The sequence below is a fragment of the Spodoptera frugiperda genome, chromosome 30 (genome assembly GCF_023101765.2).
Source record: "Spodoptera frugiperda isolate SF20-4 chromosome 30, AGI-APGP_CSIRO_Sfru_2.0, whole genome shotgun sequence".
NCBI classification, from domain to species: domain Eukaryota; kingdom Metazoa; phylum Arthropoda; class Insecta; order Lepidoptera; family Noctuidae; genus Spodoptera; species Spodoptera frugiperda.
The window spans coordinates 1,226,375-1,252,515 of NC_064241.1; the positions used below are offsets into that span (position 1 = coordinate 1,226,375).

General features: G+C 38.9%; 1 protein-coding gene and 1 long non-coding RNA gene across 4 annotated transcripts in view; one reads left to right on the forward strand and one right to left on the reverse strand.

Moving 5' to 3' along the window:
* Positions 1-240: 240 nt before the first annotated feature.
* LOC126912830 (uncharacterized) overlaps positions 241-26,141 on the forward strand; it is a 481,090-nt gene continuing 455,189 nt past the window's right edge. For all 3 annotated transcript variants that reach the window (XR_007707479.1, XR_007707478.1, XR_007707477.1), the window contains exon 1: positions 241-641. This is a non-coding gene — a long non-coding RNA (uncharacterized LOC126912830). The remainder of the gene's footprint in view (positions 642-26,141) is intronic.
* On the reverse strand, positions 13,386-19,537 carry LOC118269886 (ras-related protein Rab-18). The gene is made up of 5 exons (XM_050706993.1): positions 19,221-19,537; positions 17,872-18,039; positions 17,308-17,449; positions 16,382-16,507; positions 13,386-15,376 (listed from the first exon to the last, which is right to left on the reverse strand). The coding sequence occupies exons 1-5, from the start codon at positions 19,289-19,291 to the stop codon at positions 15,257-15,259; spliced, it is 627 nt and encodes a 208-aa protein (XP_050562950.1). The 5' UTR covers positions 19,292-19,537; the 3' UTR covers positions 13,386-15,256.

The window sequence follows — 26,141 nt, forward strand, 5'->3', positions numbered from 1 at the left end:
GGCGCGTCGCGTTCCGCGCGCGCCTCAAAGAGCCAGACCACCACAGATGGGGCCCAGTAGGGCTGATGCCTAATCCGGAGCTGCGGACAACGTAAAAGGTTACCGGGGCTCCGGCTCAAAGCAGGAGAAGGAACGGGGTGGTTTTTAGTCAGTAAGAGTCTGACACTCCCTCCCGCCTCACCCAAGGCGGGAGAAGTCATTGGATGATTTTCCACCCTCAAAAAAAAAAAAAAAGATCTATTGAGGATAAAGACAACTGGGATTATTTATTTATACTCCGTTCGGGCATTTTCTTTGTACTAAAAGTTTAATTATATTGATATTATTTTTTTCATACCTTTTTACTATTTATTTACTTTTTTTCGATGAATTAAAACAATAACATGAACCGAAGTCGTGTAACGATCGACATAGAATTATCTATACTCCGTTAGAGCATTTTCTTTGTACTAAATGTTTTATTATATTGATATTATTTTTTTCATACCTTTTTACTATTTATTTACTTTTTTTCGATAAATTAAAACAATAACATGAACCGAAGTCGTGTAACGATCGACATAGAATTATTTATAAATAATTTATTTCTTATTTTTATTTTTTGATTTTTGAAATAAAAATATATCTTTGTCCTTTCTAAGGTTCTAAACTATATCTGTACCAAATTTCAACCAAATCCGTCAAATAGTTGCGGAGATTAATGGTATAAGCATAGAATGTTCGACGTGGTTCTTTAATTTGACATAACTTTTTTATTTATGAACCGATTGACATGAAACAAACACTAAATGTAAATTTAAGCATCCCACAATATATTCGTGAAAACCGCATCCAACTCGGATCAGTCGTTTCTGAGATTAGCGCGCACAGACGAACAGACAAACAGACAAACAGACAAACAGACAAACAGACAAACAGACAAAAAAAAAGTTAATTACATTTTTGGGTTCGACATCGACATAACAATAACCCCTGCTATTTTTTTTATTTTTATTTTCAATGTACAGACAGCACTTTTCTACGATTTTATTATATGTATAGATAATAAGCTTAAGTGATTTACTCCCGCACTCAGAGACATTTAATGATTACTTAAACTTTTCCTTAGTAACGATTTTGTATTGAAAACAATCGCTAAGGACAGGGTTAAGTAACCCTTAAAAGACTCTGAGTGCGGCGGTTATACATTTATTATCACCCCAGTATTCCCAATTTATGTTAAGATCCTCTTGTGAAATGAGAGCATTCCGTTAACGTTCTAGATAATTATAATGCTACTACACCATATTTTTGTAATACCAAAAAACTTGATAGTGTAAATGAAGCCTTAAGATGTTCGTCGCAGGATTCAATGTCAATCGATAAGAGCTGAGTGATTGCAATTGTTTTCTGATATCTGAAGTACAGAGCTGTAGTGTTAGTGTCGTACAACGAGGACGTAAAGATTTGATCTCATCTCGGATCAAAAGGTTACTGATGGTTTATATTTATTAAAGTTTTTTCATTTAAATTAAGGACTTTCAGTTCCTAATTACGTGCTCCATCGTAGGCCGCATCATCACTTACCATAAGGCGAGATAGCGGCCAAATGTCGACCCATTAAATGTAAAAAAATATTTAATGGGTAAAGGGCCTTATGTTACACATATTTATATTTTATCTACTTCAGTCTAATCTCCTCCTATCAGATGTAATAGACTACTTTGGTTATCCCTTTATCTTAAATCCGTTTGCATTTAAACATCGTATACATTTAAATAGATAGTTCATATAATATTTTTTTACAACAATTCACAATCATGTTCACGAAAACAGTATAAACATGAACACAGTTCAATATTAATTAGCGACATCTAGCGGCGGCCCTGTTATTTCTTATTTCGAGGCGGACGGCCGATGGTCCTCTTTTTACAGCGCTAGTTGCTAACTCTTACATTTTTGAAGCTAACATGCTATGGAGATGGTTATTCTTAAAATATATGAAAACTAGCTTCTACCAGCGAAGTGTTCTATGTGTTATTCTAGATCATAATCTACCCCTGTTCCAAATTTTATCTCAATCCCTTCAACCATTTTGATGTGAAGGTGTAACAAACATACACACAAACTTTAGCATTTATAATATTAGTAGGATAATTTATACGCAGCATTACATGTACATTGTACAATAGTACATGTAATGCTGCATTAGTACAAAGACATGAAGTGTCATGTCTCATGACTGTATTTGCTTAGCAGGCAGGTTGCAAACCACAGTAAGATGCACAAGATTTTTCAAATACCACAGTTGACCCGTCTTTTATAAATCAGCACAGATTCCTGACTATTAAGTCAGGAAGAGTAAGACTGGTGGAAAAGATATTCTTACTCTGCCGTTAATTATGACCTTGTAGAAACCCATACCACCCATCCGCGTAGAAACGCTCGAAGACTGACGGCCGGCCAGGAAAGTGATCGAGTAGAGACCACGGATCGGAATACGAATGGCCAAACCTCCCGTTATGTCGACCGATGACACTTCCAAGTCGCGGGGAGTCAGTAGATGTAGGTGGCGAGCTGCCGTTTGGAGAAGTACTAGACGTAGAAGACGCCTTTATCCAGCAGTGGACGTCTTTCGGCTGTTGATGATGTTGAGAAACCCAAGTAAAAAATCATACGTACTACTCGTAAATCAATTTCATAGAAAATGTTGTAACATTATACAGGATATCTAGGTTACAACGCCTGCCTAGCGAGTTTAATCAAAACCTAAAAGGAGCTCCCAAAAATCCGATATGGAAATTAGAATGTGGCGTAATAATATTGGAAGTGACGTTGTATAATGCGGAATCAATCTTCAGTATAGTAATAACTTGTATGTGCTTTTAATTTTCTGAATTTTAACGCACATTTTTCGTATGTCGTGTTAAGAGTTTACTTAATAAAAAAAATTAAAGTCAATTATAATATATCAAAACACTTAATACCCAAAGAAGAACGTACAGACGTAGGGAAATACGACATACTATACTATGTATAGAACGTAACTGTCAAATTACGCGATTTTTTAAAGCATAGGTACCAAATATATAGAGATGATATAACCATATCTTGAATTGTACTTCTGATTTCGACCTACTAGAAGTTTAAAAAAAAACGACTTGCGCTCACGGGTTTACACACGTATTAGAGTACAAAAGTTTAAAAATTACTATTCTGAAAACCGCATCAAAATCGGTTCAGACGAACGCGGGATAATCGCGCACATAAAACTGAGAACTTCCTTTTTTGAAATCGGTAAAAACCGAAAACACCCAATAACACTTTACCCGACTTATTACACCCAGTCAACCATAGAGTAACTCCATGATATATTTCAGGTTTTTGCTGTTGTAATCACGAACGCGTTTGGACTTATCGCCGTAACCGTTGTAGATCGGACTGGAGATAGTCTGAGCAACAGTTTGGACTCGAGATAAAAATGTAAGCCTTGAGCCGGGGCTGTGTTTGGGAACACGGTCGGGTGGGACTTGATGTCAATATGAAGTATTTGTGTTGTGTATTAAGCTAGCTTTCTGGGTAGTGATGACAATAGGTTAGATCATATTTTTTTGTATTAATGTCCGTCTTGTAGATTATTTTAAAATATTAGTTATGTTTTTTTTTAATTTCTTACGGAAACAAATATATACTTTCGGATGTATATTGATTTTGAATATCGCGGGACAACACTTTCGGTATATTCAGGTACGGTTTACACATAGAAATGACGTATTTGTTCCCACACCTAAACTGTGATTTGTATTACGCAAGTATTGTTATCTTATACAACAAAATACAAAAGTGTTTTTTCATTAACTAACTAACGGACTAGATAGATTTTTAATTTTCATACCTCGTTATCATCCCCTTTATTCTGTCGCGAGTATTGCTTATTTTAGTGGTACCTAAAAGCTTGTTTTGCGTTTGGCTTTTGAAATGATTTCTCGTTATATTGTGTTATCGATTTCGTGTGCTGACCCACGCTGTGTATTTCAACTCTAATCACCAATGCATAATCACCGTAAAGCAAACAATAGTTTCAGTTAAGCAGTGAGCACGAACCAATTGGTATTATCCCAATCATAGTTTAAAAGGACAGCACAATAACGTTTGTATGCCTCAATTAAGCAACTGTACGAGTAACAAACAGCGTACTAAAAGTTTAAATCCAAAAGACCGTCTCCATATAAATTTTATCTTCAAATGACCAGTTAATACAGGCTCGCTTTTAATCCACCGGAGGATTTCGTTTCCCCGGGAATAATTACGATTTTCATAGCTGAACCACTAGACTAGTGAGATCAGTGCAAATGATGAAACTACTCGCGTTTTCAAATTGATTTTGGTTTTGTATTCGTCTTTGTGATTCGATTTGCTATTGCTTACTTGTTATTGGTGTTTGTTTTGTAAGCGAGGATTTTGTTAGTGAATGTCAATTTTTTTGTATGAAATCACGTATTACGTCAGTTATGATGCTTGTTTTTTTTTTTTTTTTTTATTAACTATTGGTTCACGCTTGACCACTATCTCACCTGATGGGAAGCGACGATGCGGTCGACGATGGAGCGCGCTTACCTAGAAGTAACCTATTCACTCTTGATTTAAATATTCCAGGGTTGTAGCTCTCGGGAAACACAGACTCCGGCAGGGAATTCCATTCCTTAGCTGTACGTATAATGAATGTACTCACTCTCACCATGTAACGATGACGCGTTGCCGTACGTCTGGTTGTCCGATGATGGAACGGGCTAGGCGGAATTAAATTGTGCAATTCCGACGCACACTCCCCGAAATGCAGCCGATAGAAAACCGACAGGCTAGCCACTCGGCGTCGGTGCTCTAGACTTTGGAGTTTCGACTCGACAAGTGCGTCATTGCCAATGATCCTCTTGGCTCGTCTCTCGATTGCCTCGAGTGCATCAAGCTGGTATCGGGCTGATCCGTCCCAAAGATGAGAGCAATACTCCATGCATGATCGAACTTGCGCCTGATAAAGTTTGAGCAGCTGTTCCTGCGTGAAGTATTGTCTGACCTTTGCGAGGATTCCCAGTTTTTTTGCAGCAAGATGGGCTTTTGCTTCAATGAATGGCCCAAAGTTGAGGGTAGACGTTAGCGTAACACCAAGAATATCCAGACGGTCGGTTATTGGCACGGCTGCACCTCGGAAAGTAGGAGCAGGGCTGAATTGGCTCCTTTTAGCGGAAAATAGACACGCCTGGGTCTTAGCAGCATTGAACTCAACCAAATTGGCATTGCCCCATGCGGATACCGCCTCCAAGGAAGAGTTCAAGCGCCCCACCATAGCCTCTCGAAGAGACTGGATTTGTGACCCACTAGCTCGTGCGCTGGACGTGTATCTCTCAGCAACAGTACTGTCGTCTGCATACCCAAAGGTACCGGGCTATGGCAGATCATTTATGTGCAACAAGAACAATGTAGCCGAGAGCACTGACCCCTGAGGAACTCCGGCATTGATAGCCATTTCATCGGACGAGCAGCCATTGATGACCACTTGGATGGATCGGTCGCTCAGGAAGTCTGCTATCCAAGCACACAGACCAGCAGGCAGGCCGAAGGAGGGAAGCTTACCAACAAGGCTATGATGCCAGACCCTATCAAAAGCCTTCGAGATGTCGAGGGAAACGGCAAGCGCCTCCCCGTGCCTCTCAATGGCCTCACTCCAGATGTAGGTGGCATACGCTAGAAGATCTGCAGTTGACCGGTTTCGGCGAAAGCCGTATTGTCGGTCACTTAAGATGTCGTTAGTTTCTAGGTATGCCAGGAGTTTAGTATTCAGTACACGTTCCATTGTCTTACATAGAATGGACGTTACTGAAATTGGTCTATAGTTGGCTGGGTCAGCACGACTACCCTTTTTGGGAACGGGCTGTACGTTAGCCAGCTTCCATACCTTCGGCACCTTACCAGCCTCAAGAGATAGCCTAAACAGGCGTGTCAGGATCGGAGACAGTTCAGGCGCACGTGTCCGCAAAACAATCGCTGGTATCCCATCCGGACCGCTCGCCTTGTTCACGTCTAGGTTACGCAACACCCTACGGACGTCCTTCTGATGGATGCGAATATCCAACATACTCGACCCACATCCATCAGGACAGGCTGGGGGTCGCGCGTCACCAGGATCTAGACGCGAAGATTCTGCAAAGAGGGAAGCAAACAAATTTGCCTTCTCTTCGGCAGTATGTGCCAGCGACCCATCGGGTTTAATCAGCGGCGGTAGTGAGGGACGGCAGAAGTTCGATTCAACCGACTTAGCCAGGGTCCAAAACGCCTTACTACCGGCAGGGTATGAGGCTAGTTTGTTCCCGATGTGGTTAATGTGGTCGAACCGAGACCTCCTCATCACCTTTTTGCAGGACTTGGCAGCTTTATTGAAAGCCCTCTTCTTTTGAATCACGTCGCCCGCCTTGTGCATACGAAGCTCGTGCCGCTTGCATAAGCGCGTTAGCGCGAACACATTCCGGACCAAACCAAGGGCGAGCTTGGTCAGACACTGCTACGTCAGAGAATGGGATGTAGTACTCCATCCCCCGCCGCAGCACATCCGTCACAGCACCTGCGCACGACGATGGATCATTTGAAGAAAAGCAAGTAGGCTGCCAAGGATAACAAGCGAAGAACGATCGCATGCCGTCCCAGTCTGCTGACCTATATCGCCATACCCGCCTGGTGCCTCTGGGGCAGGGATCGGGCGGAGAGTAGACTGATACTGATTTCACCAGACAGTGGTCGGAACTACCTAAACCTACCTCGGAACTACCTAACCTACCGGCTTGTTGCCAAATAATAAACACAGTTGACTAATGTGTAGGTTTTGAGGACTTCCAAAATTAATTTTAATGTAATTACGATACGTGGTTCACACGAATATATACTTCTGGTCCGCGCCAAAATTCGTAGAAATTGAATTTAATAAGCACCTGTCAATCCTTGCGTAATGGCTGACATGATGATGAGTATCCTGCCGTCTTCAATTTTATTCATCAACTTATTTAATAAGAAATTTAATTCTTGTTTCAATGTTTATTTATTTATACGCAACACGACCATCGTATTAAAAGTCGCCCGACATTTCCAGGAAAAGCTTAAAATACAGACTGATGTCTCCAGCGACAGTTACACTAAAGATTTATTTTGCACACATCCACAACTCTGTACAGGATATTTTGTAGACTTCAGGGTCCATGAACCTCCCTTTATTCCATCCCATCCGTCTACAGACAACTATTTATGGACGCACATAAAAATCCTACCTCCGTTATATTTCCGTTAGAATTCAAAACTAAGGAAGAAAAATACGTACTTCGAAAACTACGTAACAGTCCCCTATTACCATAAAACCGACCATTGTCCTGATCATGAAGAAGCGAAACTACACCAAGGTTTCTCTCGAAACATGCAAATGTATCGGTTAACGACGCGATAACTCAGATTTATAAGATACAGAATATCGTTAGGACCACCGATAGATAGGTAAAAACAGAAAAAAATCCTCGACGGAGCAATATAGGCGGGTTTACAGCATTTTTACGATACCTCCTTATCTTGAGTTATGAGAGAAATCGGTGATTTGCATTGCAAATATTTTATGCCGTCGCTCGGAGCGATTTGTTGGCGCTCTTCGGCTAGAAAAATATGCAATCGATGATATAACTGGGTTGAGGATGTAAAGGCTGACGGATGGTCTGGTAGTCAGAAGACTGACTGCTGGATCCTCATTCTGAATTCCGTGGCAATTTTTGACTAGCTGAGTATGGTGCTGTGGACTGCGTAGCGGGTTACTGGGGCTGCAGTTCAAAAAGTAGGAGTGATTTTTAGGTAGTAAGACACTCCCTCTCGCCTCGCCCAGGGCGGGAGAAGTCGTTGGATGATTTTCCCCTTAAAAAAAGCTCAGTACCACCGTAACGAGCATAATGTGTTGTATGTATGTAGTATGTGTTATGTATGTCACCACATAGATTACCCAAAATGGCTAGTAGTAGATGAATACGAAGAGTTGAAGATAAAGCCGTGTGTTTAGAGATGCCTATGTCCTTTTATGGACAAAATTCGACGATGATATAATATGAAACTATTACATAGTCTTACTTTTTACTTCTCACGCTTCTCACAAAACAAACATAATGTCACATTAAGTCTACAAGAGTGAAGATCCTAAGTGGTACGTGTAAGTAAATGATCCTATTCCCGTGTCACGTTTCAAAGAATAGCTCCGTGTTATCTGTTAAGATCCCACGAACACGTAATACTCGTGACACGGCACAATTAATTGCTCAAGTAGAAGGTACTATTCCACCGCTGTAGTTTGATATATCGTAATTACATGAGTACTCGTGTTTCTTTATATTCTGGTCTAATTATTATTTTATTTCTGTCTGCGTCGTTGGTAGAATAGTGGGTTGTCATGGTTGATACTTGGGTTTAGTGGTATTGTAGTAGTAAATATGTAGGTTTTAGCTACTGTCAGCGGCGTCGTTCGCGTGCCTGTGTGATAAAAAGTATATTATTAGGTACTCAAGTCAGCTCATAACCTGTCTGTATACCAAATTTTATGAAAATTCATTCAATAGTTTCATCTGATTGACAGACGAATATTCAAATATCTAAACAAACTTTCACATTAATAATATTAGAGTGATCTTATTAATAATGAAATCTATACCTACGGTACCTAATTGTGTATGTCAATGTGTTCACTCTTATTACTGGTAAACAATGGCGTCAGATTAACTTAGAAATTAACCTCAACTTTTTTAAATGAAAACTGTCATGAAATGTATTTTATTTTATGACCAAAAACTTTCTGATCTACATGACAATCAATATAATATTCCACTCATACATATCCATATCGTATCTACTATCTATATCCACATATGAATATAAAATGGTAGTGTAAATACAGTGATGTGTAATTTATTCATGCTCAGTTTCAATTTCGCGGCGTGCCGAGCGCTCGTCGACGGTTCTATTTGGTTTGTATGCAGAAATGAACGAATGCGGAATATCGATAAACTAAACACTATGTATGTACGCAGTTAGTTATGTACTTTTTTATTGGGTAATGTTTGAATGACGGATGACATTTGAAGTACCTAAGTTTAAAACGTTTTTAATCTTATGTAACCTTTATTTTCCAAGATTATTTGCCAATAGGTTTTTTTTGAAGGGGCAAAATCATTCAATGACTTCTCCCGCCTTGGGCGATGCGAGAGAAAGTGCAAGACTCTTACTGATCAAAAACCACCCGTTCCTAATCCTGCTTTTCGAGCTGGAGCCCCAGTAGATAGTGAAGCAGTCAGCGGCTACTGTTTAATTTTTGGGTTTTTATTTATTTTATGACTATGGCTTATGCGTACGTACGTACTTTAAGTGTATATCAATTTATCTGTCAGCAGCTCAATAAAAAAGTAATTGATACTTGACGAAAATAACATTTTCTGCCCATTAAGCCCATCAACGAAACTTACCACACTTTAGCAACATTAACATTTGCACGACAAAACCTTTAACAACCTTGTTTACTTCAACAGAACATCAAGTACTGCTCATCAATTAGGTACTAAAGAAAAATAAGGCAAAGCATGTATTACCATACATCATTGGTACGGACCACTTATACCGTAAATCATAACAAGTCTTCTTTATATTTGTCAACGTTTATCCTCAGTACTGAGGGATGACTGGCCATTAATGAGCTCCATCTAAGGCCATTGGGGGCAGCCCTCCTTGAGCCTATTTGTCCTCGACTGTTAGTGATAAATGGGAATGTCCGGGCCACTGGTATTAACTGAAGACATTCAGAAAGAGGCGCTTGGGAAACATACGGTGTAGCGTCTGTGGTGGAAGCGCTGGTGATAAATTATTATGGTGTGCACGACCGAGATTTGGAGTTCTGAGTGTTGAGTGTTGGAGTGTTTTGGGCTTAGGCGTGCATGGGATGTGTTATTGTGCAAATAATAGGAGTATTTTATTAATTTTTAAGTATGACATTTTTATTTTAATATTCGGCAGTATTTATTGATAATGGAATTACCTAGGTGATTAGGGCTGAAGTCCGTATAGAATTTTAAAGACAATAAAATAACTACTACTCCTTTTTAAAAGGCCGTTAACGCAACTGTGACTCCTCTGGTGTTGCGGGCGTACATGGGCGGCCCTGATCGTTTACCATCAGAGGACTCGTCTGCTCGTTTATCACTTATTCCATAAAAAATATAAATAGGTACCTAATACATATACTACTTAAGTAGCTTAAAACTAAACTTAGGACGAGTCCGTAAGGGTATAAGTTAAGAAAATAACGTCCACGGCAATATTATTGAGCCGTATATTCCAACGAACTCACAAGAAAATAATATTTACCATTAGAAATACTTACATGTTTTTACGCAATTCTAGTTCGTATATTTATGTCTTTTAACGCTCATTTTCCTTTTCAAATAGAATTCTCGTAATAAATGATTAGTGATAGCAATTTGAAACTTTGTGATACCCATATTAGTTAAGTTGGTACCTAAGGTACTTACAATTCTATTTGATGTGTCTTTTTTATTTGAAAAATTGTTTATTTTGTCTAGAAATCTTCTCGCCGTCTGCGAAAAAGGTGACACTTATACGTAAGTCTAGCTGCTAGACATTATATTCTAGGTCAATCAATTAGGTTTATAGACCTATTTATAAATAAACTCCAGTAAAGTAATATTTTTATAATAACTAACTAAAATTACAGTTTACTCACGTACATTAATGGAGAAAATCTCTACTAGTTTCGAGTCACAGAGGGACTCTTCATCATGAGCAGCGTGTGTCGACGCGGCGACGTCGCGCTTCATTAATGTACGTGAGTAAACCGTGATTTTTATTCAATCCAGTTATTTTTTTCTTAGAATTAATCAAGGAACTTGTTTTTAAATAAAGTTGAAAGTCGATAGATTTGATTAGTTTCCATTACATTGCTCGCTAACATAAGCAGGTAATCTATAGACACTTGATTATCGGTGCAGTGTACCGGCTCGTAAACAATGCGCTCACGATATTTCCTTAGACAGGGTTATCTATTGATAGACGGTGTTTCAAGCGCATAATACTGTTGATATTAATATTACATAAAGAGATTTAATAGTATTCTAGTCTGCAATTAACTCGGTTATCGAGAGCAGGCAAAGTACTTACTATAAGGGATTTTTCAGAATAAGTGTGGGAGGGCCATGCTTCGGCGCGAATGGGTCAGCTTGACCGGAGTGATACCACGGCCTCACAGAAAACAAACGTGAAACAACGCTTGCGTTGTGTGAGTGAAGTTACCGGAGGCCCAATTACCCTTCCAATCCCCGATTCCCCAACAACCCTTAAATTCCTATCCCCCAAAAGGCCGGCAACGCACTTGTAACTCCTCTGGTGTTTCGGGTGTCCATGGGCGGCGACGATTGCTTACCTTCAAGTGATCCATCTGCTAGTTTACTGGCTTATATTCGTTCCATAAAAAAATAACAATTGGAAAGAAAAGCTCTTACGTAGGTAATACATTTTCTCGTAAATTTTTTGGTTAAAAATAGCTTGTAAGTTACTTACGGTCCTAGTATAGGCTATCGTAGCTACAATTCAGCTACTTAGCACTTAATTATAATAAAGCACCTGAACTAAGAATAAAAACAATACCTACCTAAGTCATTAGCTCCCTAGTATTGAGTTAGGTTCTCGTTGGGACTTAGACACAAACTTTGCGATCGTAATGTAGAAGTTTTAAAGACGAGGTACGAGCAGAGATCTAAGTATAAGTAATTAAATAAAGTAGGCACTTGATTGGGGAACATAATTATAACGTTGGTTCTAGGGAACAGATCAGGTAGCTGTGTAAAGAGATTAGGACGTAGCTAGGTAAGTATATAGGTAGGTTGATACCTAGGTAGTCTCGGTCCTTTACCTATATGCTTAGGTTTAGCTTTTTAGGTATCTACTTGGTTTCAGTTGTGCTTTGTCAGGTCACTTAGTAACGTTTTCTGCCTTAAAACAGCTATTAGTACCTATTTATAGTTTTGAATATTTGTACTCTTAGTATGAGTTTGCTTTAGGTAGATACGTTTAAAGTATCGGCGTTATGATTGGTTGGTTTATTCGAGCCAACCAATCAATATCCTTAGTACGAGTTTGCTTTACGTAAAGTAATCGTAATCGAAAGGTACAGAGCTCCGAACGCGGACTCGTTTGGATTACATTAAAACGTAAAGCAAACTTGTACCTACTAAGGGTACTGTATTGAAAATATAATGTTCGAAAGGTTAAGCAGTTACGGGTCGTTACGGGAGCCAAACAGTGGATTTTTGTGACTTTTATCTAAACTAAGCAAAAAATTCAACAAAACCAAATCTAGAATACAATACTGTAGATACTTTTTTTCGACGAATAAAAATAAATATTTACGTTCGATAGCTTTACTCGTAGAGCCAGCTTTACTAGCTTAACTAAGCGCAAACCGCAGAAAGGGTTCATAAAGTTAAAATCTACATTCAGATAGCCAGTTTCGATCATAAATACCAGTTTTATACTTAACTGGAGTCCAGTAACAGCCAGGTTTAACTGGACAATGGTCGTCAATAATACGAAACTGGGGTAAAGGCAAAAAGTGCGGGCATTTGAGGAGAGTTAGTGAGATATAGCCCCATAAAAGCACGGTGATAATGACTCGTATGGTGTTTTCCACCGTGGGTAGAAATAAATTGCTTGTTATACTTTCGCGTTTCCCTTTTTGAAGAGCTTGTGGGCGTTTCTGGAGGTCTGAAGTTTGTTTGAAATAAAAGGTGTAGGCAGGTTGTAACTATGGAGATGGATGGTGGGTTGTTCTAGGATATGTCTTTTGAGTATAAGATATAGTGAGGTATACGAGTATACTTAAGGAATTGTTATTAGAGCACAGATTATTTCCAACATTTTGTCAAATAAATGGATAGGCGGAAATAATTAATTATACGCGTTTATTATTTGTTTTTACAGTTTTAATGTTAACGCGTGGGTAATCTTGTAATTAACACTGAATGTTAAGTATTTTATTAACTATTCATTTTCGCCTATCCCTTTGTTTGACAAAAATGTTGGAAATGATTTGTTCTACAAATACGAGATTGGGTTCTCAAAACAAATCACTCTGTATAGTGTAACAGCTAACAAACCGTTATTTTAATAGGTATGAGAGATAAATTGAATAGAAACTGTCGTATTGCTTTAAAAGCGTCAACAACACACTTCTAACTTCTCTGGTGTTTAGGGTATCCATAGTTGACGCTCATCACTAACTATCAAGTAACCCATCTGTTACTTCGCCTTGACGACATAATAAAACTAAAGAATTTTGTGAAATATTTTATTCATAATAATATAGTGTACAACATACAATAATCACTTTTATTAATTCTATGTACAAAAGCAGACAAGAGATATCACATCACCTTAGTTGACACACATCTGAAGATTAAAACGTAAAACATTTATTAAAAACCAACACATAACAACCAAACAATCAAACCAAACAATTTTATATTAAAAAAATATAAATAAAACTTATTTTAATGCCCTACAGCCAAGAAACACGTGCATGCCCGAAGAAGTTCAAAAACAAACTAAATTTATTGTACTTTTTGTTGAACAAAAATGAGGGTACTTTTAAAAATAATTACACAAATTTCATTTACCTACCTACAAAATCAATTCCACATATTTTTGAGTAAAAATTTAATACGAAACTAACATTGGTAAAATAATTTACGTTAAACGTTTTGTAAACATGTTTTTGACAATGCGATTTATTTTATTAGGTAGTAAAATTAACGCAAAAAGCAAATACAACAAGATGCAGTGCATTTCCATTTTGGCCCCATTACTCTCCAGATTTTATAAAAAAATGTTTCTTCAAACTTTTTGACTGTCACAAACATCCCACATAAAGACCTCCATAGGTCCTTAAAATGCACTTTGACAACAAAGTTTAAGATGGTGATAGCCAAACATGCGTGAGACACCGACAACTGACTTGGCATTCGTAGGGTAACGGTGCTTTTCCACCAGAGATGTGCTATGCTACGTTGCTGTGGATGCGTTTGGTTACCACCAATCATATTCATTGGTACATAAAGCTTAGCACTGGTGGAAACTGACTCAGCTAAGCTGTTTTTTATATGGAAAGATGCGTGCTATGAATGACTTTCCTACTATCAATACATCGCATACTCGAGTTGTGCATCTTCCAGCTTAGCATCAGTGGAAACGGTTAGATTGTTTCACAGCTTAGCTATTACATCTTCGTAGCATAGCTACATAGCACGTCTTTGGTGTAAAAGCACCCTTAAGTCAAAAAGTTTGTCGAATACATTAACATTTCGGATTTTGATATTTCTGTGATGTTTAGTCTAGAGTCTAGACGATCTACTTTATACGTCATTATCATACAAATTCTATTCTATCACTTCATTTCTTTCCATACTAAACAAAATCAACTAAGCGGTAACATTTAATCACAAAATATTGATTCGGAACATTAGATTTACATTTCCTATACATTTACAAAGTCTAGTTAAAATAATCTACAATTAAATCACTGGTAGTTTTTAATCCCCTTACAAATCGATAGGTACTTTATGTATGTACTAGATAATTCTTTAGCGGCGGTTTTTAATATGAACACACGATTATTTTGCCATTACTCATAGTTTTTGGTGCAAGAAAGAGAGAGTGCTATTACTTGTTTCACAACACGTCAGAATTATACATTCAAACTTAGTCATGTTCATCTTTTCCGTGTGAGAAGAGACGTATACCAATAGTGGGACAGCTAGAGGGTGATATTTTATTTTACTTCGACTTAATCCCTTCGCTCACGACGTCGTATTGTAAGCGTATTGAAATACGCCCGTTAGACGAATATAAAACAAACACGCACATATCTGCTCATGAAGAGAATTGCAAAGAATCGTATGTACAATTTGTAGTAGATATAACATTGTCACTACAATGGTCTTAAGACGTAACGATACGCTTACGATACGACTCGTGAGCAAAAGGAATTGCAAACTGTGACGTCAACGCAATCGGAAAGACAAAAGACATGGCGAATAACGTTAGTACTTGCGGCATGCAAGCTAACAAGCCCTCTTGATATATCACTCAGTCAAATATATACGAATAGTAGAAAAATCTTCAGACGCAAGCCAACTCCCAGCTTATTCTAAATGGTGCAGGTGTAGTCGTAACATGAGGATTGCTCCTGTTGTCTCCTCTCGTCGTGTGATATGCGGATGTTTGATGAAGAGCCTCCTGACTCCCAGAGCCCTGGAGTCTCTATGATCTAGAGGAGGAAATCATATTCAGAGTGTTTTCAATACCATTTTAGTTTCAATAACTACGTTTTTTACATTTTCACGAGTGAATGAGAGTGGGACCACTTTATTATTTTTTCAGCTATGGTCGTCAGCAGGCAAATACCAAAGGAGATCGCGGGATCAACCTGACGCCTACGAAAAGGTTTGGCCACAGAAAGTAGTAAGCTACGAAGAGATGAGTGGAAGGAAGGTCTTTGCAATAAAGAGGGACCACATGAAAGAATTAGTAGTAATAGTGGTCCTTAACTTAACAAGATTGATATAAAAGTGGTTGTTGATCAAGACAATGTTGGGAATACCTGTTCTCTTACAATAAACTGAACTTTCGATCTTAATATTGAAATTATCTTAACAAGTCTCATTTAGCCAGGAGATCATAAAAAAGTTTCAATTTCAATATAATATTAGCAAATGTTTTCCAAATTAAACACTATGCTCTTTTAGTTAGAGTATAATTTTGACTACAACCGTATCTGTTTAATAATTACAAACACTATGCGAATGTTTGAAATGAACAAAATTGCTGAGCAAAATTGTTAATCGATTAAAATAATCACTGGAACATAATTGGTAGATTTAATGATTCAACAATTATACTGGTTAACACGAAACGGTATGAATTAAATATATTGCTTTGCACCGGTTTTGGTTGTTTCACCTATTTGTGCTTATTTCCATAGGTTTTTAAGAATACTTTTAGGCTTAGTACGAGTTTGTTTTTCGTTTAACAAGATCGTAACAAGACCGCGTTCGGCACTCTGATTGGTTGGTTCATTGCAGCCGGCCAATCAGAACACCGAACGCGGTGTCGCTTCGATTTCGTTAAACAAACTCATACTAAGTCCTCTGAAAAAGGATGCACGACATAAAAGTCTACAATTTATATAATTTTTCAACCATGTTCAACCCTACTAAATATTTTTATCGACAAGTTATATGATATAAAATTGATTTTAATTTTTTTAACTCACCTTTTGCACCAGTTCTTCGAAGGCAAGGCTGATTCCCTCCTGTGTTTTAGCACTGCTCTCGATGAACAGCATTCTGTGTTTCTGCGCAAACGCCTGTCCCTGTTCCCGTGGCACGACGCGGTTTTGCTAAACAAAAATGTACCTTAAATAACTGACAGACGAAGTATAGAAAGAGAAAATTCTATAACTTTAGACGTATTTTATCTAGTCAGTAAAATGTCTTCAGTCTATTTTCGACTTTATCACAAAACCATAAAGTTGGAAATCGAATACATTTCAAAGGTCGAGACATACAATATGTACTTAGTAAAATTAGTTGCAAAAGTCATAGCAAAGTGACATAGGCGATTGTCTTGTAACACTTAATGAACACAGTTTCGCAGACAGCATTTATTTTGCTATACACGCCAAGGTTACCTTCGAAAATGTAGTCTATACATTCCCTGAGTATTACCTCATGACGTCATAATACTAGATACTTTAGGATAAGTCCCATCGAATGATCAAATCATTATCATCAGCACTAAGGTATTGTCGACCAAGGGTGATGTGGAAGTAGCGATAATCTCCAGAATTGGCGAGCAACTTGGGGATTTTCTTTTTTTTTTACATTTGATGGGTCGACGTTTGGCCGCTATCTCGCCTGATGGTAAGTGATGATGCGGCCTACGATGGAGCAAGTCAGCCCATAAGCAACCTATTCACTCGAGCTTTGCAGAAGCCCAGGTTATACCCCTCAGGAAACACAGACTGGGGCAAAGAATTCCACTCCCTAGCAGTTCGCATAAGGAAGCTTGGAGCGACATAGTTAGGTCACCAAAAATGAGCATGTTACTCTGCCCATTATATTGATTGGTTACGCTTTTACGGTGAACCTAAATACCTAAGTCTAGATAGGAAACCATTCTTATAAACATTGCACTTACTTTATCAATCTTGTTGCCGACTACTAGGCAGACGATGTTCTTCTTTGTGGAGTATACTTGCAGCTCTTCAACCCATTCGTTCAGCTTTGCAAGGGACTTTGGTTCAGACACATCGTAAACTAAAATAGCACCGTGTGCATCTCTGTAACAAAAATAAATCTATGTAGGGGAGAAAGTTTTTTTTTAAAAGAGTAGTATTGTTTTGTTATTGTGATAAAAATAAAAAAAAAACGAAAATAGTTTCTATGGGAAAGTTGTTTGTAATCATGAGTGAGAACTACCTACAATCACGTGTTTAAATATTAATGTAAACAAGAATTGTATTGTGAACCTGATTGAAAAAGAGTAGTAACCTAAGGAGTTTCTTGCTTGTTCTTCTTCATAGGAATCTACATTTGGAATGAGCAAATAGCTTCATTAGAGGACTTACCAATAGACAGAAATGTTTGACATTCAAAAGTGTCCATGACAATTAGACGATATAGACCAAAGGGTTTATAAGAAACAAGTAATTTAAACTTTTGACTTTTACACCAGAAAATATCAAAATATAATCTCTTTTACCTGTAAAAACTGGATGTCAATGTGCGGTAGCGTTCCTGTCCAGCAGTGTCCCAGATACCGAGCTTGACTTTGACTCCGTTTACATCCATCACCTTACATTTGTAGTCAACTCCGATTGTGGCCGGGAACGAAGCATTGTAGTCTCCAGTTGTGAATGCGAGGATTATGCTAAAATAAAAATAAGTTTTATAAATACAAAACTTCCTGACAATGTAGTTAATATTGAGTAAAATTTCATACATATTGGACTACTAAATACATTTTAGTATACAATATTTCAATACCTAATTATAAAATAGAATCCTTAGTATACTAAAATACAATAAATAGTTTATATTTTTTTTATGGAATACCGAGCAAAGCACAAATTCTTTAGTTATCTATGACTTAAGTAGTTACTATATTTTCAACTCTATGAATTACTTTTTAGGGTGAATGAATGACTGAGTAAATAACAATAAACTGAGTAAATATTTATTATAATAATAAATTATAATAATAAATTTTCAGTCAAATATTTCTATACTGGCATATAGAATTAACTACTACATTTAGAAATAAGAAAGTTTCACTGGTTCAGTCATTAATTTAAGTTATTTTGTAAAATGCAAAGTTAAAATGCATATTAGATTATAGTGTATCAGTGTGAGACTGTTTGCCGAGGTTAAAGGGCAATTATAATAATATTACTTCTTATTTAAAGATAAGAGGAAGAAAGTGGAACATCATTTTTTGATGCTTTGTAACTAGGTAGTTAGTATCTATAATTTAAGTTTTTAACTGAACATTTATTCAAAACATACACAAGGAATGGGTTTCAACCGTTATATGATGTTTACTATACACTGTTTGTTTATTATTCAAATGGATACTGAACTTGGCAAAAGGTAATTTGTACTAGAATTTAAAAGATTAACAAGGTTTTTTGTTTGTATCCAAAACATAAATGACTTTTACAATGTTGTCTTCTGTTTTAATCAGACAATTAACTAATATTAAAATTCTAATCTAACTGATTACACTAAGTACATTTCAATCAACAATGGATATTAACATATCTGCAAAACTACGCAACAAAACAGCACAGATAATTAATGTTTTTAACATAACATACTTGTTGATTTTTTTATGTCAAGGATGTACGGAATGGAGGCTGATAAATTGATTGCTTTTGTCCATTATAACTTTTTTTTTTCAATTTGAATGGAAACTACTTATTACAACTTCCGTAGGCTTATGCATTTCCTATTAAAATTTAATCATACATCATGACTCAATACTTTTTTTTAGAATATAGGTGGGACTGTAAGTACAATGATTTATTCACAATTTTTTTTAAGTTTTCTTACCTGGATTTACCCACTCCACTCTCTCCGATTACTAGAATCTTGAGTGTAGCAACATAATCTGAATTAGCCATTCTTCAAAAGCAAAATTACGTCGAATAGTGAAAAATCACAGTCGATTCTATTAAGACGCACTTGCACTACAAAATGTTCGATTTAAACGTCAGATTAACACACGTATACGGCAATGTTTTTATGAATAACACAGTTTTGAAACAAGTTCAAAATATTGTACAATAGTTTCCAATTAATTTTACGATTTCACAATATAAAATACGAAAACAATTCATGACAATTTTGACATGACAGTGACGTTAGTTCCTTGGTATGCCGTCATGATTACGTTATGTTATTCTATTGTGCGCAATTGAAAACTCTGTTATAATGTGTAGTTAAACTTTAAATTGTAGTTATACTGATAAATATATTCTATTTTAATGTTTCGGAATGACTATAAGTTCAATCTAATATTCTTGGTTCAAGTAACTTGCGAAATAAAACTACGCGACAGACCCAATAACTAAACGCAATCTACTTAGAAGTGGGTGAGCAGAAGTATTCTACCCAATCTAGTTAGTGGTCTAATAACTAAGTAAGTATGTACCTACAATATGGTTGAGTATTTCTCACCATCTCGCTTCCTATTCCTTGAAGTTGTAAGGAGTAGGTAGGTAGCAACAGCAGCGTAGATAGGATGTATAGTAGGCAAATAGTCGAATTATCAGCTAATCATCAACTTTGCATATTTTTGTTCCCATCGTGCGCTAATCTGTATTTGAGCCTAGAGTAGAATTTGAAATACCTATTATTTGAAAACCGATTTACCTAAAATTTCCTAAATACTCCTAATACCTAAAACAGTTGTTTGATTAAGTAGCAACCAATAGAATATTTGAGGCCAACGCCATTTCCCTCAGATATTTTACAATTTCACATAAAAACTCGTTCCGGCCGCAGAGTTCGCGCCGACTTCGTTTATTCAATAATAAGAAGTCACTTCAACGTCAACGCAACGAATTGAAATTTCATTTTTCAAATACATCTCCAACTTGATGAACCGGGACGAAGTTTAAAAGTGAAGTTTATATTGCTTTCGGAACAAAAATACTGTTTTCCACAAGTAAGATTTTTATTTGCCCTACTTTAGGGATGGGTTTGGAAGTGTGCAGGTCAGACGAATTTTTTTGGTATGAGTGGCAAGGTGGCAATGAACTGATTAATTACTTGTCCTGGTGTCGAGTGGTTATCGCCACCCATGGATACACAGAGCAGTTACAAATACTTAAGTAGGTACCGGTGTTTTGGGGAGGGGAGCTCTTGATTCTGGTAACTTCATGTCTCATGTTGGTGTCTAATTCATACAACTAAACTATACTTACTTACTTTAAGGTCCTATGACCCCTAGATGGGGCAGAGGGCGTCGACAGAGGTCCTCCATTTCGATCGGTCTTGAGCTTCCCGCTTCACTTCGCTCCACGTCATGCCGATGCCCGCCGCTTCCGCCACTACAGTACGTCGCCAGGTTTGCCGAGGACGGCCACGCTTCCTTTTCCCCTGGGGATTCCACTCTAATGCTTGTTTAGGAATGTGGTCGGGGCCTCTTCGGAGAGTATGGCCAATCCATCCCCACTTGCGGCGTTTTATTTGGCGATCGATAGGACTTTCGTGGCATTTCTCCAACAGGTCTAAGTTGGAGATGGTCTCGGGCCAGTAAATACCGAGAATGCGACGCAAACATCGGTTAACGAAGACCTGGATTTGGCGGGAGATGTCTTTTGTCACCTTCCACGTCTCGCACCCGTATAGCAGTACCGATTTGACGTTGGACCCGAAGATCTTAAGCTTGATCCTTCGGGTCAGTTTTCGGGACTGCCAGACCGGTCTCAACTGCGCGAAAGTTGCTCGAGCTTTGGCGATCCGTGAGGCGATGTCCTCCTCACTTCCTCCAGTTTCCGACACGACGCTCCCGAGGTATGTAAATTTGTGGACGCGCTCCACTGCCTCTGTGCCAATCAGCAACGGTGAATTATTCTTCACGCCAGATCTTATTTCTTTGGTCTTCCGGGTATTAATTTTGAGCCCTGTTTTTGCTGCCTCCTGTCGCAAATCGTCTAACTTAGCTTGCATGTCGGCATGGGTGTGACTCAGCAGGCAAAGATCGTCGGCATAGTCCAGGTCTTCTAATGTGTTGGACAGTCCCCATTCTATCCCGCGGCGCCGTTCACCTGTGATGCGAAGCATAATTCCGTCTAGGACGACCAGAAAAAGCAGAGGTGACAGAAGGCAGCCTTGGCGGACACCTGCGTGCACCGCTATGTCTTCCGAAATGAGACCGTTGTGAGTTACTCTACAGGAGTACTTTCTGTAGATACTCTCCAACAGGCGGACAATCTTCGGTGGCACTCCAATTTCTAGTAGACGAGACCAGATGCTTGACCACTTCAACGTACCAAAGGCTTTTTCGAAGTCAACAAATGTGAGGTAAATCTCTCTCTGCCATTCTGATGCCTGTTCCAATATGATACGAAGAGTGTTGATCTGGTCCGTACACGAGCGGCTCGATCTGAAACCAGCCTGTTCCCTGCGGAGGAGAGGGTCCACGGCCCTTGCCAGTCTGTCCAGGATGATCTTGCAGAAAACCTTAGCAGGAATCGAGAGCAATGTGATGCCTCTCCAGTTGTCACACATACTAAGGTCTCCTTTCTTAGGTACAGTGATAACAAGGCCTTTGTTCCAGTCATCCGGTAGCTCCTCCGAAGTCCAAATTTTCTCGATTAGAGGCGTCAGAACATCGACAGCGGAAGGTAAGTCTGCTTGTAGCATCTCCGCAGTGATAAGGTCGAGTCCTGGTGCTTTGCCTGTCTTCAGAGAATGGATGGCTTTAGCTACTTCCAAGGCTGAAGGTGGGTCTACATTAATATCGAGCAGCTGTGGTGGTGGGGAATTAAAATGAAGTTCGCCAGGTGTTGATGTCGTAGTCGTAGGTAACCGGAAGACCTCTACAAAGTGCTGATGCCAGCGTGCCAGCTGCCCCTCTGGTGTCACAATGAGTTGCCCATCTTTAGCTTTCAGCGGCTTTTTTCTCCTGGACTTACTGCCACCCGCCAAGGATTTTGTAGCTTTATATAGCTCCTTTAAGTTGCCCATGTTTGCAGCGTGCTGAGCACGATCTGCAATACCGTCAGCCCACTGCCTTCTATCCTTGCGGGTACTACGATAGATTTCTTTGCGCTTTTGACGGTATTGCACGTTAAGTTCGGCTCGAACAGCGTCATCATGGGCTTCGAGGCGTCTCAGGTGAAGTCTCCGTCTGTCTTCTATCAGGTCCCATGTACGTTGCGACATCCAGTCCTCCTTTGAGTGAGTGCTCTTACGCCCTAAAACGATGGAGCTGGTCTCGGTATAGGCCACTTTGATCCGATTCCACTCCTCGTCCAATGAGTTAGTAGCCGTGTCGAGTGTGGCAAAACGATTGCGCAATTCAAGTTGGAATGATTTGCGCGTTTCTGGATCGTTTAATTTGCCCACCTCAAACCTCTTCCCAACCCTGCCAGGTCCTCCAGCTGCGCGAGCCACCGCGACCTTAAGCCGAACTTCAGCAACAACCAGGTGGTGATCGCTATCAATATCAGCTCCCCTACGGTTGCGGACATCTAGCAATGAGGAGCGCCATTTGGAGCTGATGGCTAGGTGGTCGATTTGGTTCTTCGTGGTGCCATCGGGTGAATTCCACGTATATTTGTGGTGGTCGCCATGAATAAATAATGTCCCTCCGATGGTCAGATCATGGTTCTGGCAAAACTCGACAAATCGCTCACCATTCTCATTACACACTCCAAGTCCGTGTGTACCCATATGCCTCGTACGGTTAGTGTTGTCGCTGCCAACCTTAGCGTTTAGGTCCCCCATGACGACGACAATGTCCTGCTTCTTTATTTTCTTGATGGTAGCATTCAGAGCATTGTAGAAGTCATCTTTGGTATCCTCTGTTGCTGCATTAGTTGGGGCATAGCACTGGATAATTGAAATTTTGCGGACGTTTGAGTTAAATCGAGCGTATATGATCCGGTCCGAGATCGGTTTCCAATCCAAAAGGCTTTTCCTTGCTGCATTTGAAAGTAGGAACCCTACTCCATGTTCACGCACCTCTTCCTCACTCTCTTTACCTGAATACAGCAAGGTCAAACCCCCGGATGTTCTCAGGTCCCCGAAACCATTTCTTCTAACTTCACTCAGTCCGAGTATCTGCAGATTGTATCTAAGCATCACTGCTTCTGCCTGGGCTAGTCTGCTGTCATCGACAAGCGTTCGCACATTCCAAAAAGCAATTCGTGTCCGTTTTTTCATGCCAAAAGTCGTTGGTAAGTGATCGGTCCGGTTTATCTCTGTGTCAGTTTCTTTAATCGATGATTGTCGGGCAAGCAGGTGATTAGCCCACTGTGCCTTAATCCGCTAGCGGGGCTGCCGCTTCAGAGCCTGCGGATATGCTCAGTTTTGTGTCGGGTTTCCTCCCTAGTGAGTCGATTCTGTTTTAAGGCGCAGAATACTCGCCTTGCGCCCTGCATCCGTTAGCTCAGCTGCAACTCGAGGTGGCGGTCGCGCGGCGGCGCGGTTGCAGCAGGTCCCAGGGAGGACGGCGAGGACGTGGATGACGCGGACTGGCTAGGGCTCTGCTTGTTACGGTACTCCGCCACGAGTACAGCAGAAGGCATCTTGGCATTTTATAGGCAATGCTGATCTCACTAACAGCGATTCCCACCAAACCTTACCCTAGCTTCCCCCTACTACTAACTAAACTATACTACATATTAATACGTCAAGGAAAAGCTGAGCCTCAGCCTGACACAGGCATACTTACCTACATGCTTTAAAGGAGACTCCAGCAAAAAGTTATAAGAAGTGGTAAATAAATATTATAAAGATTTTTGTATTTACTGTAAACGTAACGTAAGCGTTGTGTCACGCCAGTTTTCATTTTGCTCAAGGGTATCATTCTTACACCTTTTGCCTGCCTTTGCCTTACACTATTTTAATCATAAATGCAAAAACTTCGTATTCACACATTAAAAACGTGCGATATCAACAGATAGTGCAGTGAATAGCTTGCATAGATCCCATTCACTAGTATTTAGGTCTCGATTCAATGCACTACGGGACAAAACGTTTCTTTATTTCATTAGAATGCATTCATAGCGGGCTCTATTGTGCCACAGACTATCGCCATCGCATCGCAGCCTCCTTTCTAAACAATTGAGTTTTGTAGCGAAGAAAATGAAGTGTCTTTCCAGTATATTTCTTGGCATATTTTCTAAGAGCATCTAAATCAATTGAACTGCACTCAAGGTGTAGTTTGCAAAACGATTTCTTTTTTTATGTTCTGGTTCTTTTGTTTTTTCTTAGTTATTGATGTTTAATGTGGTTGACTATCTTATTGATCGAGTCGCTATTACTGAGGAAGGGTGGATATATCAGACAGACAGGGGGACTTTTAGGTTTTTTTTTAAATAGTTAAAAATAGCACACCAGTTCTCAGCAGCAACAGCAGCAACTAAGCTCGGCGTATGGCAGTAAGTTCTTACCATATCATTTGGACCTTTTTTGAGGGGGGCCAATAATCCAGTGACTTCTATTGCCATGAGTGAGGTGAGGGGGAGTGTCAGATTCGTACTGACTAACAACTGCTTTTCGACCCGGAGCTCTGGTAAACCCGCTAGGTAGTCCGCAGCTCCGAATCAGGCATCAGCCCCATCTATTATATGGACCTTGGGAGTAATTTCCTATAGATACCTATATCGTGGGCAACTTTGCAACTATGCCTATATTTGGTAAAAAAGTTTTAATGTCAAATAAATCATTATTTCCTTATAAATAAAAAAGGTTTCTAATGACGTCATAGACAACATTCGTTAGTAAACCCTCCAAACGCCACCGTATTTTTATCGATAAACATTGTGATCATTCGTTCATTCTTTCAATGAAAGTGATTTATTCTCGTATTGAATAATGAAGCGCTTTGTACGGGATGAGCGATGAAATGAATGGCCGAATTTAAATACCTGTATTTATAACCCTTTGTTAGGGTTGTCGGATCACGCTTTGTGTTTTATAGTTAATGTTTTGAGATTAATAGATAAATTTATTGTTATGCTGGTGATATCTGGGTAACGGAAGCACGGTAATATCAGTTTTAATTACAGACAAGTTATGACCAGTTTATGTGTCAATGTATGGCAGTTGGCTTCATAAAATTGTTAGGTTGATGCGGTTATTCGGTGTTTAAATTCATAGGCTTACATAAAAATATATTAAACTGATTGTATTTTGTAATATTTTATTTTATTTTTGTGTAAAACAATGTGACAGATACCATGGACAATGAACTCAGAATCAGAACGGTAGAATCAGAGCGTCGAACACGCTCTGATTGGCCGGCTTAAATAAACCAACCAATCAAAGCGCCGAACGCGCCTTCGTTTTGACTAGTACTAAGGTGTATGGTTTTCTTTCATAACTCCTATAATTGCAAATTTTTATCTATTTCCCTTCACCGCCCCTTATGTTCAGTACCTTTACATTTAACATACAAATAGTCTAAGGAATTAAATGAAAAAAATATATCAACACATTTTTTTTTAATAAAATTTTTAAGCAATAAATTCCACCGCACGTTAACTGGCAGCCCTACATTTCAATCTTCGTTCATAATGAGGGTACAACCTCCCTCTCATGTAGCTTTATGTTTTATCTGATGTTGATACTCTATAGTTAAACTGGTACATTGTTAAGTATCCGTATTACGTATTGTTGTAGACAAGGGACATGATTTTTGGATATTTTTTAACTTGATGAAGTAGATTTATGTAAGGATTGTTCTAAGTGGCGTTCTGTGCCTTCTACTAAGGGACGAGGTGGTGAGTTATTTAG

Excerpts from the sequence above, each read along its gene's own strand:
- LOC118269886 (XM_050706993.1), bottom strand. The coding sequence starts at position 19,291 with ATGGCTAATTCAGATTATGTTGCTACACTCAAGATTCTAGTAATCGGA. Across the intron at positions 16,508-17,307 it reads TCGGCAACAAGATTGATAAA|CAAAACCGCGTCGTGCCACG; the intron begins GTAAGTGCAATG and ends ATTTTTGTTTAG. Across the intron at positions 15,377-16,381 it reads TCGAAGAACTGGTGCAAAAG|ATCATAGAGACTCCAGGGCT; the intron begins GTGAGTTAAAAA and ends TTCCTCCTCTAG.